Here is an 18,989-nt window from a genome sequence, read left to right on the forward strand (position 1 = left end):
TCAGATGGATTGGAAAATGTTTATTTGGAATACAGTCAAAGCCACATGGCAGTTTGGTTTCTGGACGATTTCGTAACAGCTCCTGTTCACTGCCAGGAGTATCTCTGCCGCATGAGAAAGTTTATAAGCAGGAATATTAAGCAGATGCTTTTGCTGCTTCCCGGGCTTCCATCTGTTTCTTGGCCTTTTCCTTCAGCTCTTTCTCCCTTTCGATCAGACCGGCTCGCTCTTGCTCCCACTCCTTTAGCCTCTGCTTGTAATTTGCAGTGTCTTCCACTTCAAGTGCTGGCAGCTTTGCCTCAACAAGCTGGGTGGTCAGTGTCAACAACGGTGCAGACTCCACCTTGCCAAGCGACTGCAGTTTAGAATTCAGTTCCTGCCACAGTGGGAGAGGGAAGAAAGAAAAAAGAAAACAGCAGCTCATCAACCTGCCACAATACAGCAACAACCCAGTCACCCAGCCCCAGATGATCTTATTTTCACTGGAAATGGAATATAACATTTCTGTCAGATTATTCTGCCTTGGAAACATGTGCCAGTTGCAATAAAGGCTCACTCATTCCTTCCTCCTGTCTCTCCCTCCTTCCTTCCTTCCTCCCTGCCTCTTCCAAGAAAGAGAAGGAGAAGCAGTGGAAAAAAAATAATTTATAGATTAGATTTGTGTTATTTAGCAATAACAAAGCAGAGACAAAAATGAATCAATTTTTAATCCTACTAAGTGCTGGGTTGGGCCATACTGAATGAGAAATGGCACTAATAAAAATGCTAGAAGCCAAGATATGATGAATGGGGAAGCTAACAATCTCAGCATTTCAGGGCCCTCTGTCCCCCGTACTATGCCGTTGCAAGAACGTGCCCTGAGTTGTTTCAGCTAACCTTCTTCTCAACAGATGGGAATAATTTAAATATCCTTGTGCTAATGGCATACTAACTAGCTCCCGTGAGCCACCACACGATTGCCCAGGATATTCCTCTATGGCCTTTTTTCCTAATGCATCATGTGATTTTGAGGTCAGCTCTAAGTACACAACCACGATAAATGCTTTCATTCTGCTTATTGGGGGATGCTGTTGTGGGGGGGGGGGCTTGAGGTGGGGGTATTCCACTCCAATCATGCCAGACATCTGAGCAGTACATCTTATCAGAGTTCCACTTATATATGTGGTGCAGTATTTCTTGCAACACCCCCGGATGAATCATAAAAAATATTAATTCACTTAAGTGCTTTAAGATGCAGAGCCATTTGTGGTTATGGAAGTTTTACTGGACAGCTTGATGTTCCCCAGACAAAAGGCAAATTAATCGTGGTAATGGAGAAGCTTCCCAGAGTGTGGGAGGAGAGATATCTAGGAAGGAGGCAAGATGCCAGCTAGGGGCTCCTGCTTTGCTCTGGAGGCAGAAAGAGACATTTCCTCAAGTTGGATGCATGCTGGACAACAAAGAATTAGGAGATATTGACATGTAATGATGCTAAATAATATTCCGTAATGGACCTTCCACCCCAAGATTCTTAGGTTGCAGCCCATCTGAACCTATTTGCTTTCATATCTGAGTAGACATTTTACATTTACTCAATGGTGTATTTATTAAACTGTCATCTTAGCTAGGAGAGCATGTCACAAGGCATCATGGATATTTATTTATTTATTGGCGACATTTCTACCCCGCTTTTCTCACTCCAGAGAGGAATCAAGGTGGCTTTAAATACAGGCAACAATCTGATGCCCTAAAACACAATGTACACTTAAATGAATATTAAAATAGAATTAAAAAGCACATTAAAACAATTAAAAACAATACAATAAGAGTTAAACATGTAATCCATGAGCGTAATCCGGGCTGTTCCAATGGTCATTGCACATTGTGCCAAGTCTATCCATTGCACAAGTTCTCTAAAGGCTTGGTCACAGCTGAGGGGCCATCAATGAGAAGGTCCTGTCTCTCGTCTCCGCCAATCACGCCTGTGAGGGAGGTGGGACCGAGAGCAGGGCCTCCCCAGATGATCTTAAACTCCATGATAGGTATGCACTTTTCTATATAATTTAATATTTGCAACAAACCTAGGTAGTACATAAGGCTAAGAACTAGCCCAACATCATCTGTTGCGATTCATGGCAGTGTAGGCACCTCAATTCTAGTCAAATGCTCTAACTCAGCAGCGGGACTACAAAATGCCATTGGACTGCACTTCCCAGCATTCCTCGTCTTTGGTTATGCTGGGAACAGCCAACAAAAGCTGGAGGGATGTGCTTGCTCACTTGTGCTCTAACCACAACTTCACAGTGGCTTGCTTTGCAAGTGACAATAGAGGTATGCAGGGTGCCTTATGTGATCAGTAAGATAGATAATTTCCAAACTACAAGGTAGTTCTCTTTAGGTTCTATATCACTGGATTACAGTTCCTGCTCTCAATTACAGCTACCATACTGGCTGCTTCAAATGCCACATAAGTTTGAATATCCCTTGTATTTAGTTCTTGGTCTATGTAACTTGTAATTTCCATCTGACACACAATTCTGATCCCACAATCATCCTTTTTTCAAGGGCAGGTTTCAAAATAGGGAGCTAAAACAGTCATTCTGTGTTGCAGAAGGAGACAAAGCAGGGAGGGGGGTCAACAGTGTGCAATTGATTGTATACAACGATAAGGGTTATAATCATCATCATCATCATCATCATCATCATCATCATCTTTATTTATACCCCAGCACCATCTCCCCAAAGGGGATTCGAGGCGGCTTACATGAGGCCAAGCCCAGAAGTGCATTCCAATACAGTAAAACATAAAAAGCATAAAGCAACATCACAATAAAATAAAATAAATCAAGCATAAAATATAATAAACAGTGCAAAGCAATACAACAGAAAATCAAAGACAATCACAGTGAGCGGGCCACATGTGCAAGATACAATGATAAAAACTAAGGATGGGATAAAAATAAAACCTATATATTTGTAAGGGAGACTCATGAACTGAGTAGTAGAGACAATCCTTCTTGCGGGCAAGAGACAGTACAATATGAGGACACCCTTTATAGAGGAACATGACAAAAGGAGATGTAAAAGCACTCTCCAAAAGCGCAACGGAAAAGCCACGTTTTGAGGTTCTTCTTAAAAGTTTCTAAGGTGGGGGCTAGCTTAATCTCGCTGGGCAAGATTAGGCTAGAATAAAGCCCAGCAGGTATATAAAGATTTAAATTGTAAATTAGTAACTTGATAGGGGTCCTTGGTGGAACAGCGGGTTAAACCGCTGAGCTGATGAACTTGCTGACCGAAAGGTCAGTGGTTCAAATCCGGGGAGCGGAATGAGCACCCGCTGTTAGACCCAGCTCCTGCAAACCTAGCATGCAAATCTGAGTAGATCAATAGGTACCCCCTTGGCAGGAAATAACGACGCTCCATGCAGTCATGCTGGCCACATGATCTTGGAGGTGTCTATGGACAACGCTGGCTCTTTGTCTTAGAAATGGAGATGGGTACACCCCCTAGAGTTGGACATGACTAGACTTAATGTACCGCTTATGTGGGGAGGCTAATTTAACTAATTTACGATGCTATGAAATCTCCAGCAAGCAAGCAAAGAATGAGGAAGTACTCCATCAGTGTCTCAAATGGATGATGAAGCGACAGCTCCCCTTGTGGCCAGAATACCCTCATGAAAGCTGGAAAGTTAAATAGCCTATGTGTGTCTGTCTATATATGTTGTGTGTCTATGGCATTGAATGTTTGCCATGTGAAACCTTTACCTTACTAGTAACTAGTGCACAACAGAATTAATATTGATCAGCTGTTGTTGTTAACTGCCATCAAGTTGACTTCAACTCATGGCAAACCTATATATGAGGGTCCTCCAAATCACCTTGTTATCAACAGCTCTGCTCAGGTCTTACAAACTCGGGGCTGTAGCTTCCTTGAGTGAGTCTTCAGCTTGATCATTGAAATACTGCATATCAAATGTGTCTAATGTTGCTTAGTGGGTTTCTTTGACCTTTCCCCACCATTATCATCTAAAGCACATCCCTAGAGTTATACAGTAAATGACAGAAAGGATGGTGTTGTGCCTTTACTGACACACCAGGCGTGCTTTTTGAACATTTGTTATCCAAAATATAGGCAGATAAGGGTAAATGCGAAAGTGTCCGGTGCTCCTCCCCTGGTGCTACCTGGCTTTTATAGAGAAGTATGTCCCATTCTCAGAGTTTCGTAACTTGATACAAACCAAGAGTATGCGGCACTGCCTGTCTATGACAGAATATGTCTCTATGCAGGAAGCCAGTAGTAATTTGCTCAAAGAACAAGACAAAATCTTCTGTAGAGATAAATAGCTCCTGGATGCAGATAATATTTCATTAAAACAGACAAGCAAAGTAACATAGCTGCCTATCTAAGGAATACTTTTCTAAAATGACATCTTTTCTACACATTGATTGAAAAACTAAGGCTTTTACTGAAAGTATAACCCATGTTTCCACCGTGTTTTCCGCACCCCACTATGAACTTTTCTTTCCCTTAATATCAAAGCATATGGATAGCCCTGTGGGTAAGAAAAAGGCAGTACATTTACATGACACATGCACCATTCAAATTCAGGAAAATTCCTTGTTCAGTTTAGTAAAAAGGATGTCCTGGTTAGAAATGTGACCTTATGGAACAAGGAAGTGAGCAATGCCACGAGACCTATCCTTGCACATATGCACAGTGACTGAGCTCAACTGAAGGATATTTTAAACTGTACTATGCCTGGTGCCATCCCTTTAATTTTGTGTGCTGGTAGAGTCTGGAAACAGTGCTTTGAGCCATGGCAAAACACCAGACACCTTTTTAGGAAGCAGGTCTAATGGAAACACTAGTACAGGTGCAGAACCAGGACCTACATCCTGATCATTAAATGAGCTTGCAGTTATACAATTACACTTAATATTAACAAAATACATGTTTATGTTATAAATATCAAGCACTGAGTACCTGGTGCTTAATCGTTACCCAAATGCATGCACTAATTGGAATTACCATATATCCTCAAATACAAGCCAAGTTTTTCGGCCCCCTTTTTTAGGCTGAAAAAGCCCCCTCGGCTTATACTTGAGTAAAAATTATTTATTATTTTACTCTGTTATTATTTTTATTACATTTATTATTTTACTCTACTTATAATTATTATTACATTTATTAATTTACTCTATTATTGCTAATATCCCCTAGTGTCTGGGATAAGCAATTCAATTTCAGACTTTTCTTCCCTGGAGGTTTTGAAACAGAGATTGGGTGGTCATCTCTTAATGGTGCTTTAGTTGTGCATTCTTGCATCGCAGGGGGCTGTACTGGATAGCCCTTGTAGTCCTTTTCAACTGAATTATTTTGAACATACTGAAAGGAGTTCAGCATAAACAGAGATATTATACTGCATCCACTCTTTAGCCCTGTTCAATGCTGGGAAAACCTCCCCCTTACATTCCCAGAGCTTCCACACCCTCTTCCTGACAAAATGTCACATAGTGAATCACACAGACATTGGCTCTGCATTAAGTCCCTGGCCCACAAGAAGCAGTGATTCATTCTAAGCAACTAGCATGATCATTTCCACTGTTAAGGATGCCCTGTCACAGACAGACAAGAGGGTGAGTGGGCTGTGACATTTTTACAGGTTAGGTATGCTTTTCTTGAAACAAACTCAAGAGGCAAAGCAGAAGATAAGATCAAGTGCTATTATTATCCCTCATCCTGCAGATGGAAAGACAGTCTAAGAAAGGGAGAGACTATTATGTATGCGGTAGTAAAAGTAAAGGTTTTTCCTGACGTTAAGTCTAGTTGTGTCCGACTCTGGGGAATGGTGCTCATCTCCATTTCTAAGTCAACAAGCTGGCATTGTCCGCAGACACCTCCAAGGTCATGACTGCATGGAGTAACGTTACCTTCCCTTTTGATCACATTTACTCACATTTGTTTTCAAACTGCTAGGTTGGCAGAAGCAAGGCCTAACAGTGGGACCTCATCCCACTCTCCGGATTTGAACCACCAACCTTTCGGTCAGTAAGTTCAGCAGCTCAGTGGTTTAACCTGCTGCACCACCAAGAGGGGCTCTATGTATTTGGTAGAGGTGAACTTTTAGTTTTCTGACACATACTTTAGGCCCTTATCCATTATGTGTCAACTCCCACTAAACTCCCTGTGTGTTTTAATAAGTATGGATGTAGGATCCTCGCAGTCCTTCAGCCAACACAGTCAGTGTAAAGCAGGCTAGCTGTAACTGAGCAATAGTCTTTGTTCAGCAAACATGCAAAGAATTGACTACTTCTACCAACTCTAAGTCCTCCTGCCATCTCCCCACTTTTGCACACAAGGGACAATACCAAGGGGGTGCTTCCCCCTGATCCATCCATCCATCCATCCACCACCATATGTTATTGGGAAGAGTCTCCAGATCTTGAAAAGTAATGGACAGCCGTATTGAGTGAGGATACATTTGCATCATTCCTGAAGTGCATTGGCATTGTGGATAAATCCGAATTTCCAAAATGTATGCAATGGCAAAAACTGTGGTGCAAAAGGAGTGCTGGAGGCAACTGAAAATGCCTGCAGCAATACAACTGGATATAAAACAGCTAGACATACCTTGACTCTTGTTTCCATCTTGCTCAAAGTCAGAAAAGACGGTTGTCCCAGTTAATAGTAAAGCTAAAGTTTTCCCCTGACATTAAGTCTAGTCTTGTCCAACTCTGGGGGGTAGTGCTCACCTCCATTTCTAAGCCAAAGAGCTGGTGTTGTCTGTAGACACCTCCAAGATCATGTGATCAGCATGACTACATGGAGAGCCATTACCTTCCTGCCAAGGCAGTACCTATTGATCTACTCACATTTGCATGTTTTCGAACTGCTAGGTTGGTAGAAGCTAGACCTAACAGTGGGAACTCACCCCGCTCCCCTGATTCGAACCACCAACCTTTCAGTCAGCATGTTCAGCAGCTCATCGGTTTAACCCACTGCACCACCAGTGGGCCTGCCCAGTTAATATACTGTTAATATAAGTTTAGTAAGACTGAAAGATAATTATAATTTCCCTATCTTCTTCTCATCCACTTGTTTTAAGAAATAACATGGTTCCTGATTAAATCTCAGGTGGTTAACTACATAAAAATCTATTCCTTACTGCATATTTTATTCTCCTACTGCACAAAATGTGTCCAGCTACACATTAGAATGACGCCTTCCCTGCTGTAGATATTGATCTGTAAAGCACTATCTGTGCCATTTCTAAAAAGGGTCTTTCTAGTGCCACAACAAGAAATAAATACAGAAAAGGCTTAAACTTCACAAAAAATCCATCTCATGTATTATTGTATGGTCTCCTTAGAACTAAGCCAGAAGCAAAATATATTTTCTTAAATATAGAAGCAACAGTAATTTGCTAATTACATGAAAGAGAGGAGAAGGCTCTCAATAATATTATGCTGTGGTACATAACAGCATGATAGTATGAATCATAGAATCATAGAGTTGGAAGAGACCTCGTGGGCCATCCAGTTCAACCCCCTGTCAAGAAGCAGGAAAATCACATTCAAAGCATGAAAAATATCTACTTCCTAAGCTGTTTTTTTTATTGTGTTAGAAGCAATTTGAGAAACTGCAAGTAGCTTCTGGTGTGAGAGAACTGGCTGTTTATTTATTATTATTTATTTACTATATTTCTATACCGCTCTTCTCAGCCTGAGGGCGACTCAGGGTGGTTTACAGAACCAGCACAATTCGATGCCACAATAATATAATATAAACAGTTAAAAGCATATAAACATCATAAAATTCCATAAATAATAGCATCAATAAAACATAAATCCTCTGTATCTAATTCCAGAATCTCTATCCGATTGCATTTGTCAAAAGGGACATTGCCCAGGGGATGCCTGGATGTTTTACAATCCTGTGGGAGGATTCTATCATGTCCCCACATGCGAAGCTGGAGCTGACAGATGGGAGCTCACCCGGTCTTGCAGATTCAAACCGGTACAAGGGTTTAACCCATTGCGCCACCCATAGGGCCAGCTTAGCCTAGCGGTTCCTTCACATTCTCTAAGCTAGCATGTAGAAAAGGCAACAGATCTTTCCTAGAGGAGCAGAGATGAAATACAGAACTTCCCTGAACAGCAAGTTAGTAACCAGGAGCAGTATTATATGTTAGATAATAGCAACTTCATTTACTAATTCTGATGTATGAAACACTAAAACAACATTTTAATAAGACAGGGACCCAGCAGCATGCTTTTACAAGATGATTTCCCATCTGAAAGACTGAGAACATAATTTACTCTCAGGGTTAACTCCAATTATTACCAAGTTCTCCTTTATTTCAATAGATCTACTCTATTTGGGATGGACAACTGAACTCAGTAACCAAAAAAAGCCCTGATGTGCATTACTGATGGAGCACTAAGAGCCTCAGCAGAAGCAGAAGGAAGCATACCTTTTACTGCAAACAGTGGAAACTAGCTCGAACCAGTTAATGCCCTGGAGGAAGGAAGCAGCTTACCGTAAATCGATGCAGGTACTCAGGCAGTCGAGATATCTCTGTTTCTTCAGATTCTGCTTGCTTCAGCGTTTCTTCCGAATCCTTGGCGTCCTCTTGAGAAGCTTCCGCTACAGGAACATTCTGCAAAATGGCTGCCAAAACATCCATCTTTGCAAGAGAAATGGGGAAAGATAGTCAATGGCTTGTAAAGAGTGTCATACTGTCCAAAAATTGTAAGGGAGGTCAATGTGACACTCTCATGGGCACCATTCTGGAGCCTGCGGATCCTTGTTAAAATCCTGAGAAAACACCAATTATTTTAAAAAGAAACCTTTCTTAGCCTCGTAAGTCAAGTTGAAAAACACTCAAGAGTAAAATGCTAGAGGATTGAAAATAGGATGTCAAGCAGCCGTACGCAAATTCATGGTTTTTCAGCACTCATCATTTTCTCTTTCGATTCATGTTTCCCCCTCCCTGGAATGAACTGCTGAACAGTTGCTTAACTCAGACAGTCTGCTGCAGTCTAAATCACATATAAAAACAACAATGCACCAACAAAAAGTGGTGTAATGATCAGCAATGGATTATTTGACAACTGTTGTGGGGGAAAAGCTCTGGGAATTTAAAAGTGAGTTTAGCTTTTCTTTTGAGTGTGCCTGCAGGCAGATCAAAGACGGTCGATGAAGCTGGGCCTTTCTGAAAGGACTATTGATTTCATTATCGGCTCCAGACAGAGCAGAGTCTTTTGCTGAAAATTAGTGAAATATTCTAGTGATTACTTGAAGAGGAAGAGATTACTGTATGCTTCAATTGCATAACAGGCATCGCCACTCTTATTTAGTCAAAATGCATCATGAGCTTATCTTGTCTCAGTTGATTTTCAATACAGTCATCTATTTGTTCCCTCAATTTGATCACAAGCAATAAAGGAGGCTTGCCAGGTCAGGGAATGGCACATAGTGAATCTACAGCTTCTGTCTCTCTTGGTTGGGAAAGATGCAAATATCCAAATTGAGACAAGACAGAAATGTAGGATTTCAGGAAGTCCAAGGAACATGCTGCTCGTTTCTTTGAATCAGTGCCACATCCAAAATCACTCATTATGCATCCCATTCACAAGTTCTCATTGTGCGTATGAATGTGTAAACGATCCCAAATGTGCACTAGCTTGTTCCCAAATAACTGTTTATTTAATGGAGCAGAAATGGTTAAAGAAATCTTAGCAGTTAAGAATCTGCTTCTCATGGTCTTAATACACCACAGACTGTTGATCTGGGTGAGTCTAAAATGTTCTACTAAATCCCATGAGGCATGAACTGCAGTTTCAGAAAAGGGGCTCATCTACTTTCATATCTTCCTTCCCAGGCTTTACACTTTGGGATGTCTCTGCACTGCACTGAAACCTAATGAGGCTCACTTGATTGTGGTGTGAAGGAAAGAGCTCTCTGTTTTGTTATCCTCCATCTGAAACTAAATTTAGGTAGCCTCCTGTGATAGATATTTCCACTGCTAACTAAAAACCCAGCTGTTTGTTTTGACATTTTCCTGATTGTTAGCACTGCCAGGTATATCTGGTTTTAACAAATTAGTTTTAATGGATTGTATTATTTATTTTGGGTTGCTGTGCGTTTTCCGGACTCTATGGCCATGTTCCAGGAGCATTCTCTCCTGATGTTTCTGGAACACGGTCATACAGCCCAGAAAACTCACAGCAACCCAGTGATTCTAGCAATGAAAGCCTTCAACAACACACTATTTATTTTGTTATTATTTTCTTAGGTTTTACTGTGATGTGTTCTTACTGCAAATTTGCACTGAGACCTTATGAAGCTGTCCATAAATTAATTATTAATCCCAGCATCCTTTCCCCCCGACAGTGTTTGTCTACGGAAAACCTTCCACAGGCGATGAGGGCAAGAGCACCTTCCGACTGACATTTTCTAGCAACTGGGATTCAGAAACACAACACAAGGATCTGCAATGGAAGAAAATTGAAGGTCTGCTAGCTTTTGGATGTTCTGTCAAAAGCAGGATCAGGAATTGTGGGAGTCTACCCTTCCATAAGTCATATTTTTCTGATTTTGCAGAAAGTACACCTGCAAACTGTTAGATATTTATGTCACCATGAACCGATTAATGATCACCTAATGGTGAAATGTGACATTGCGCAATGCTGGTATCAGGAGGGAAGATGTGCCTATGTCTCTCAGACAATTATGAAAACGGAGGTAACAATGGTATAAGAGTGCTATGAGATTCATTGCACAGTGGGAATTCCTACTGCACAACAAGGCACTGCAGAGGAGGCCTCAATAAACACTCTTGCAATGGACTAGAATGGTGAGGTGAAGACATTATTACATATCGAACTGCAGCCTCTAATGCAGTCTCAACCAATGTTTATTTTGTGACACGCAAAGAAACACCAATGGAATACAAGAAATTCAATGTATGTTCAAACAATATGAAACAGGGAAAGATTCTGGAGAAGTTAAATTTAGAATAACAGTGCATGAAGAGGAAATAGGGCCAACTGCAACCAGGCTGGTTCTCTACTTTTGATTATACACATGTTTCTCAACCCCTTTGCCTTTCCACTTACAGCTTCCTTGCAAAGCTTGACATTGTTGTCAGGAAGCAAGGCCACACTTTCCATCACTTGCAAGGCTCTGTTCAGGTACCCAGGGGTCCACATGAGGGGCATCTTTCGGTAGACGGCTCGCAGCCCATGATGCAGCTCCCCCTTTCCTGTTAGAAAACATCCACCCAGAAAGTTATTGTGCACCATTTAAAGCAGAAAACATAGATAACTTTTAAAAATATATATTTAGGCCCATTAGGTATGAAATAACTATTGTGTGTTTTAAATAGTAAGGGGTAGGCACAGGATTTAGGAAGGACAACATTTCTCACTAGACACTCAACTTCTGGGAAGGTCCCATTCGTGCCTAAAATTAACTTCAGAAAGAAATCTATCAGGAATGGTGGTGATAGGGCAATTTTCACCTGGATTGCAGTGAAGGAAAAAGTTGAATAATTCAACCATAATTCTCAATTTGGCATCACCCAGACTGTGGCTTTCCTGCTTCTTGCCACCTCTTGTGTTTTTCTGCATCTGATACCAAAGTGCATCTCAGATGCACCAAAGTGCATGAAAGACAAAGGATCTTCAGGAATATCACCAAGCCTACCACTAAAGGAGGAGAACAGTCTTAAACATTTTTGTATGAACTGCTCTCTGTTTCACTTTATGCATAAACTATATTTAATTTTCTGAATTGTCAAGAGCTTTGGAGCACCAATGACTTTGGAACAACAAGCAACATTAAAAACATGCACAGTTTTGTACTGAATGGGAGCTCAGGGATAGAACAATAATATTATTATGTGTTTTTAAAAATAGAATTCTTCAAATGTTTTTAACATTTGTAACATAAAGTTGTAATAAGCTGATTATAGCAATGCTATGAGAAAGATGGAAAACTGAATGAATGAATGGATAAAATGAATCAAATTAAAATTTGTAAACTGATCTTACATTTGCACATGACATAATAACTGCATTTTAAAGGCACAGAATGAGGGCTTATCTGAATCCAACTTGACACACAACAAGACTAATATATCTGTGTTTTCATATATTTATTATTTATTTATTTCAGACAATTATATCCTGTCCTTCCCACCCCCAGAATTGTAAGGGCGGGGAATTACACCAATTACTTCTTTCAGACTGAAGTTTGCCATTTTCCCCCTTGTTTTAAAACCATGACATGTGATTTTTTTCAAATCTGAATATTTGAAGAGTTAAAATGTATTGTTGCTGTGTGCCTTCAAGTTTATTTCTGGCCTATGGAGATTCTAAGATGAATCTATCATGAGGATTTCTGGGGCTGGGATTGTATGACTCATCCTAGATCACTCAGTGGGTTTCCATGGCCAAGTGGGGAATTGAACCCTCGTCTCCAGTCATAAACCAACACTCTAACCACTAGACAGTGTTGGCTGTACAACTCTTTATTAGCAGGACTCAGATCCTGTGCTACCATGCTACTAAAACCTGATATTTGATGTAAAATGCTTTTAAAAAAATGTGGATTTGCTTCCTTTACTGGAGACTGTTATCACCTTTATCTGTCTAGTTCAATCACAAAGGTAACTCTAACATTGGAAATGGGTGCGACACACCTTCACCAAGCCGGGAGCCTATGGAGAACTATAGGACTGTGTGCGCAAACAAATAGTCCACTGAGCTAAGGCTAAATATAAACTGCTAAGGTGCCCAGAGGCCAGGAGATACCTACAGACATCCTTCACTCTTTGCAGCAGTCTACTCCACAAGGATTGGCAAGAATTCAGAACGTGTGACATTGCAGAAAATAGCTTTTGACCTGAATGCCAATGTCGAAGGAGGCAACACACAGCAAGTAACATGTTTTCCTAAGTGATATGTTTTCCCATATTATTCAGGCTGCATTTAAAGTGCTGACCATGCTAGATGGAGAAAGTACTGGGAAAAGTAGATGTATATTGGCACCTCAAGTGAATGGCAAACCAATACTTCCGGGGAAAACCTGCTGCCAGTTTGTTTATAGCTTTGTTCTTTATTCCATCATAATCTGGATGGTTGGACTTTCCCCCTTTTTTTGTCTTTCAGTCAGGCACAATTAGAATCAGCATCCTCAGCCTGTCACTTCACAGGCGCTCTAGCTGTTGTTAACAAATTATGATACGCAGGGAGAGGGCAACTGTCTGACACTCTGAGCCAAAACTGTCTCACACTCAAATGTAATCTGCCAGTGGAAAAACTCTTTCCAAGGAGGACACGACCAACACAGGATTGTTTAACCTTGCATGAAATAAATTAATAAAAAACATTTAAAGGATACTGAAGATGTAAGCCAATGGTATTGTGCTCAGAGAATTGTAGTAATTCTCTATCCTCTCTGCAGCCCTCTGTGCATCATCAACATTTATTCTGACGGGTAGGAAGAACCCTCAAGAGAAGACTTTTGGGCAGAATGGAAAGCTGAAATTAGGAGAGGAGGGAAAGTAGGCTTGTAGTACTAATAGAAGTCTCTTAGCATGACCTGGATTTAGGCCTGAACTAGGGAACTAGACTAGGGAACAAAGATGAAGTCCTTTGGCCACATCATGAGAAGACAGGAAAGCTTGGAGTAGATAATGATGCTGGGGGAAAAGGAAGGAAAAAGAAAGAGTGGCTGACCAAGGGCAAGATGGATAGATGGTATCCTTGAAGTGACTGGCTTGACTTTGAAGGAGCTGGGGGTGGCCATGGCCGACAGGGAGCTCTGGCGTGGGCTGGTCCATGAGGTCACAAAGAGTCGGAAGCGAATGAACAAATAAACAACAACAATAGGGAACTGAACCAGGTCAATGACTCCAAAAGGCTCTTTCTTTGTGTCAAAAATATATATTCCTGCACTCACTATAACTTATGGATTCCTAAGGTAAGGCTTCCTTGCCTCTGGGGTTGGGCTATGGGCTAGAGAGAGAGACAAGTAGACGCTATAGCTGAGCCTTTGGCTCTTTTCAAGCATTCAACAGGAAGGCTCAGAATACCTGATTGATTTTCTGGGCCTCACATTGCTTTGTTTGTATGCTGGCGTGGTAAATTTGATTGAGTTTCAATTTTGTCACATCAAAGGCTATATTAGAATTTAATTGAAGAATTTGCTTTACTCTAGCTGTTCTGAACTAATCGATAAAGCAGTAAGAAATACTTTAATTAAATACTTTTAAGACCTACCAAGAAGTGCATGGCCATAAAGCTGAGAACTGAATCCCACAGTGTTGTTCTGTTTCAACCCTGTTATCAAGAGGGATGCACCAAGATTTTTCTCTTCTTCCCACTAAAAACAGAGCAAACATTGTTTGAAAAAAATGATAAAACAACATGAGGTACATCTGGCAATGCTTTGGCTTTTGTTACCATGCCTTATGTGTTCTCTGCCATAATTATTCTTCTATGAGCTACACTTGACACTTTTTTATTGTGTCAGAAGTGACTTGAGAACATGCTGCATGTCACATCTGGTGTGAGAGAATTGGCCGTCTACAGAGACATTGCCCAGGGGACACCCAGATGTGTTACCATACTGTTGGGAGGCTTCTCTCATGTCCCCGCAAGTTAGAGCTGACAGAGGGGTGCTCACCCCGTCTTGTGGATTTGAACTGGTAACCTTCAAGTCAGCAACCCAACCTACAGGTCAGCAGTACAGCCCACACAAGGGTTTGACACTGACAAGGAAGATAAGTAGAGGACAATGCCATGGTGGCTGCACACATGTGGTCTTTCTCTTATTTGAATATTTTCTGTTGATCAGGAAAATTCACATCTATATTTTTAAAAGCAAAACAAACATTAAACAAGTTCTACTTCCACTGATTCTCAGAGTTAGCATACAGGATACCAATTTTCATACTCCCTCCCCTTATCCAATATACAGTAGGCAGCCTCCAAGTTAATAATAATAATAATAATAATAATAATAATAACTTTATGTTTGTATCCCGCCACCATCTCCCTGAAGGGACTCGGGTTATCTTACATGGGGACCAAGCCCAGTCAAACACGGTTAAAATAAAAATACATACACAACATCATAAAAACATAATTCATCACACTTTCTGTCCCTGTGATAAATGGATTTTGAAAAAACTGTCTTGTTGTGGAAACCAGGGTTGTTGAGAAAGCTTCAGTGGAGGCACTTTTCCCCCATGATAACTCTTTCAGGAGTGAATTTCCTTTCTGAGGGGTAGATTTCTCTCACTTCCTGTTGCTTCACCCCCATTCTATGCACTGCTCTCTCTAAACTGATTATGCCCACCATATTCCTCGTTACTGGTTGTTGAGGTTGGTTTGATACACTTTTACGATGTTCTACGATTGCTGTTTTCAATTGCTTTAGTTAGATTGTTTATGGTATTTTATATGTTATTATGTTTTAACTGTGTTATTATATTTTATCTGTGTTTTAAAGGTAAAGGTTTGCTCCTGACATTAAGTCCAGTCATGTCTGACTCTGGGGGTTGGTGCTCATCTCTATTTCTAAGCCGAAGAGCCGGTGTTGTCCGTAGACACCTCTGAGGTCATGTGGCCAGCATGACTGCATGGAGTGCTGTTACCTTCCTGCCAGAGCGGTACCTTTTGATCTAATTACATTTGCATGTTTTCGATCTGCTAGGTTGGCAGAAGCTAGCGCTAATAGTGGGAATTCGCATCGTTCCCCAGATTCAAACCTACGACTTTTCCATAAGCAAGTTCAGCAGTTCAGTGGTTTAACCCACTGTGCCACCGGGGGCTCCTAAAACTATGTTTAAGCTGGTAAATTTTGCTGTATGTTGAGCTTGGTCCCCATGTAAGCTGCCCCGAGTTTCTTTGGGGAGATAGTTGTGGGGTATAAAAATAAAGTTGTTGTTGTTGTTGTTATCATCTATGAGTTGTTTGTAAGTCAGATGTTTATTCCTCGGGGAAGCCTGTACTCGATAGCAGCTAGCTATAGTAATATAACAAAGTAACATAAACAGCAGAGGCATATATATTGAAAAGAAGAAAAGTGCCGTCTCTTCATCATTCTGAACTGAAGATACTAGTAATGCCTTGTGACCTTCATACTTTCAAGCAGCGCCCTTCTATTTAGGTTCCCACCTGAGCTTTAAGGTCTGCTTGAGGGGCTCTCTTTGGTGTTCCATCAGTCAAGGCAATAAGCTTTGGGAGGACATGGGAGAGAGCCCTCTCTGCTGTGGCACCCAGTTATGGGACATCCTCCCTTTAGAGGTCCAACTGGTGCCAACACTGCTATGTTCTGGTGTCAAGTGAAAACATGGCTCTCCATGAAACCTTTGGGGTCTTATTGATTGTAATGAAATTTTCACATGTAGATGGACTTTATCTTGCGGAAAACTATCCTAATTCTATTGATCTGCCTTTCTAAATTGTTTAATGTGTATTAAGCTTTGAATGCCATTTTCCTTCTCCTTGACACGGGGTTGGACTGGATGGCCCATGAGGTCTCTTCCAACGTTATGATCCTAAGCCTTTAAAAATAATTTAACTAGCCTCACAGTTTTAAATGGGTGGATTGTGTGATTGTAAACCAGCTTGAGATCTCTTGACAGAGAGAGGGAGGATAGCTGTAGGGAGAAGGGTAAAGACTAATCTGATGTTGAAATCATGGTGAGCGTAACATCACACTCTGTGACATTTCCAATTTTAGGTAGTTTCTAGATTAAAGATCTAGATTATTCCCATCTAATAAATCTGTCTTCTTAAATACTTTACGCATATAAAAGGGAAAATGGGAACGTAAAATATATTTTATTTCACCTAGGCATACAGTTAGACCTCCATACCCACAGATTCTACATCCATAGATGCAACCAACCAGAGCTTGAAAATATTTTTAAAAATTCAGATTTTGCCTTTTTATATGAGGGATACCATTTTACTACGTTGTATATAATGGGACTTGAGCATCCATGGATTTTGGTATCCACAGGGCATCCTGGAACCAAAACCCTGCAGATACCAAGGGTCCACTGTATAAAGAAAACAAAGAAAACCACTAACTAGAAAACTTGGAATCATATATGATTACTCTTCCATTTGTTCTCTTTATACATAGTTAAATACAAAGATGAGATAATGTTTGCATATGATTATGCACGCTTATGGTGACACAAATAGAAAACTGGGACAATGCTAAATTCAGAGTTTTACTTTATAATTCTGCCAATACCACTGCATTTTTCTAACCCTCATTAGCAGTGGCCAGGGGCTGAATAGAGACATGGTGATATTCCATTGAACATAAATTTGTGTATGAAAAACAAACCACAAGTGATACCAGAAGATGTGACATAAATGAAAAAGAATCGCAAAGTAGATTGGCCTCACTAAGATGCTGTAATGTACTAAATTTAACATTAATAAATGTAGATAAAAAGAACCATACGTTTAGTAAAGCTAAAGGTTTTTCCTGACTAAGTCTAGTCATGTCCGACTCTGGGGGGTGGTGCTCATCTCTATTTCTAAGCCGAAGAGTCGGTGTTGTCCGAAGACACCTCCAAGGTCATGTGGCTGGTATGACTGCATGGAGCACTGTTACCTTCCTGCAGAAGCAGTACCTATAGATCTACTCACATTTGCATGTTTTTGAACTGCTAGGTTGGCAGAAGCTGGGCCTTGCAGCAGGAGCACATCCTGCTCCCCAGATTCAAACTGCCAACCTGTAGGTCAGCAAGTTCAGCAGCTCAGCGGTTTAACCCACTACGCCACCAGGAATAGGGGGTTGGGGCAAGTACTAAACATCACATTTGTATGGATTGGACATTAAAGGAAAACACACAGCTCTCTCAACCTTATTACACATTATCTTTTCCCTTTAGCACTGTAATATTTGGATAGAAAGTTTCCAAATGTAACACCGGTCAAGCATTTAGTTAATATAGTTCCTCAGGATGGGGCTGCCATGTGAATGAAACTATTTGCAGTCTTTTTAAAGCATGTTATGTTTTTAATATGGTAACCTATTTCATTGTGTGTTAACACATTTCACTTTTAATTTAAGAACCTTGTTTTAATTGATGTCTGAACTGCCTTCGATTCTATTCAGGAAAATGTGACAGAGCAATTAAATATTCAGTTTTGGGACTGATAAAGACCCAATATTTTAACATTAATTCATGATTTACAAAGTATATTTAAAATATATATATATTTTAAAATATATTCAAAAAGTATATTTTTGTAAAACTACATTTTGCTCATTCAAAGAAGAAAGGAAAGGATTGGGGTAGACCAGTTTCAATCATATTCCTAATCCTCTGATCCAGTTTTTCTCTATCTTTGATCTGAATCCTTGACTTTGGGCCATGTTACTTACTGGTACTTAAAAATCTAAAACAGAAATGGTTGAGGGCCACTGCTACATAGCATGGTCTGGAAGACAAGGAATGCTGTGTCTGAACTACATCAATGTTCTACCACTTAAACTACAGCAACACAAGTTCGTTATGCAAATAGCTTACCGTTAATTCTGATTTGGTTGCCAAATATTTGTACATGACATAGAGCGAGAGAAGCTGTGTAGACACTTCCTCAAATTTTTCCTGTATCATGATCTCAGTGACCACAGCCATAGCATCTAAACAATTGAACAAACAAATGTTTATAGTAAATAAAGAACAACACTAAAAAAAAAAACCCAGGGGAATTCCAGAGAAAACACCTCTAGCTAAAATACCTCCAACAAAGGATGCCTCCAGGTAGGAAGCAGCTAGGCTTTGAAGCTGCAAGGCTATTCTATGCTAATCAAGCTGGCCAATTGCAACATTCACACTTGCCTCCAACAGACAAGAGTTCTTTCTCCAACCCTGGACATTCCACAGATATATAATCCTCACTTAGTTTCCAACTGACCTCACAACCTCTGAGGATGCCTGCCATAAATGTGGGCAAAACATT

At 40.5% G+C, this 18,989-nt stretch overlaps 1 protein-coding gene across 1 annotated transcript in view; it reads right to left on the reverse strand.

Moving 5' to 3' along the window:
* Positions 1 to 18,989, reverse strand: part of MRPS27 (mitochondrial ribosomal protein S27) — a 65,453-nt gene continuing 46,464 nt past the window's right edge. The window contains exons 7-11 of the mRNA XM_060761690.2: positions 18,554 to 18,669; positions 14,271 to 14,373; positions 11,103 to 11,248; positions 8,522 to 8,668; positions 1 to 376 (exon numbers count right to left, since the gene is read on the reverse strand). Of these exons, the coding sequence (XP_060617673.2) occupies positions 137 to 376; positions 8,522 to 8,668; positions 11,103 to 11,248; positions 14,271 to 14,373; positions 18,554 to 18,669 (752 nt within the window). The 3' untranslated portion in view covers positions 1 to 136. The remainder of the gene's footprint in view (positions 377 to 8,521; positions 8,669 to 11,102; positions 11,249 to 14,270; positions 14,374 to 18,553; positions 18,670 to 18,989) is intronic.

The sequence above is a fragment of the Anolis sagrei genome, chromosome 2 (assembly GCF_037176765.1).
Source record: "Anolis sagrei isolate rAnoSag1 chromosome 2, rAnoSag1.mat, whole genome shotgun sequence".
In the NCBI taxonomy this organism is placed as follows: Eukaryota; Metazoa; Chordata; class Lepidosauria; order Squamata; family Dactyloidae; genus Anolis; species Anolis sagrei.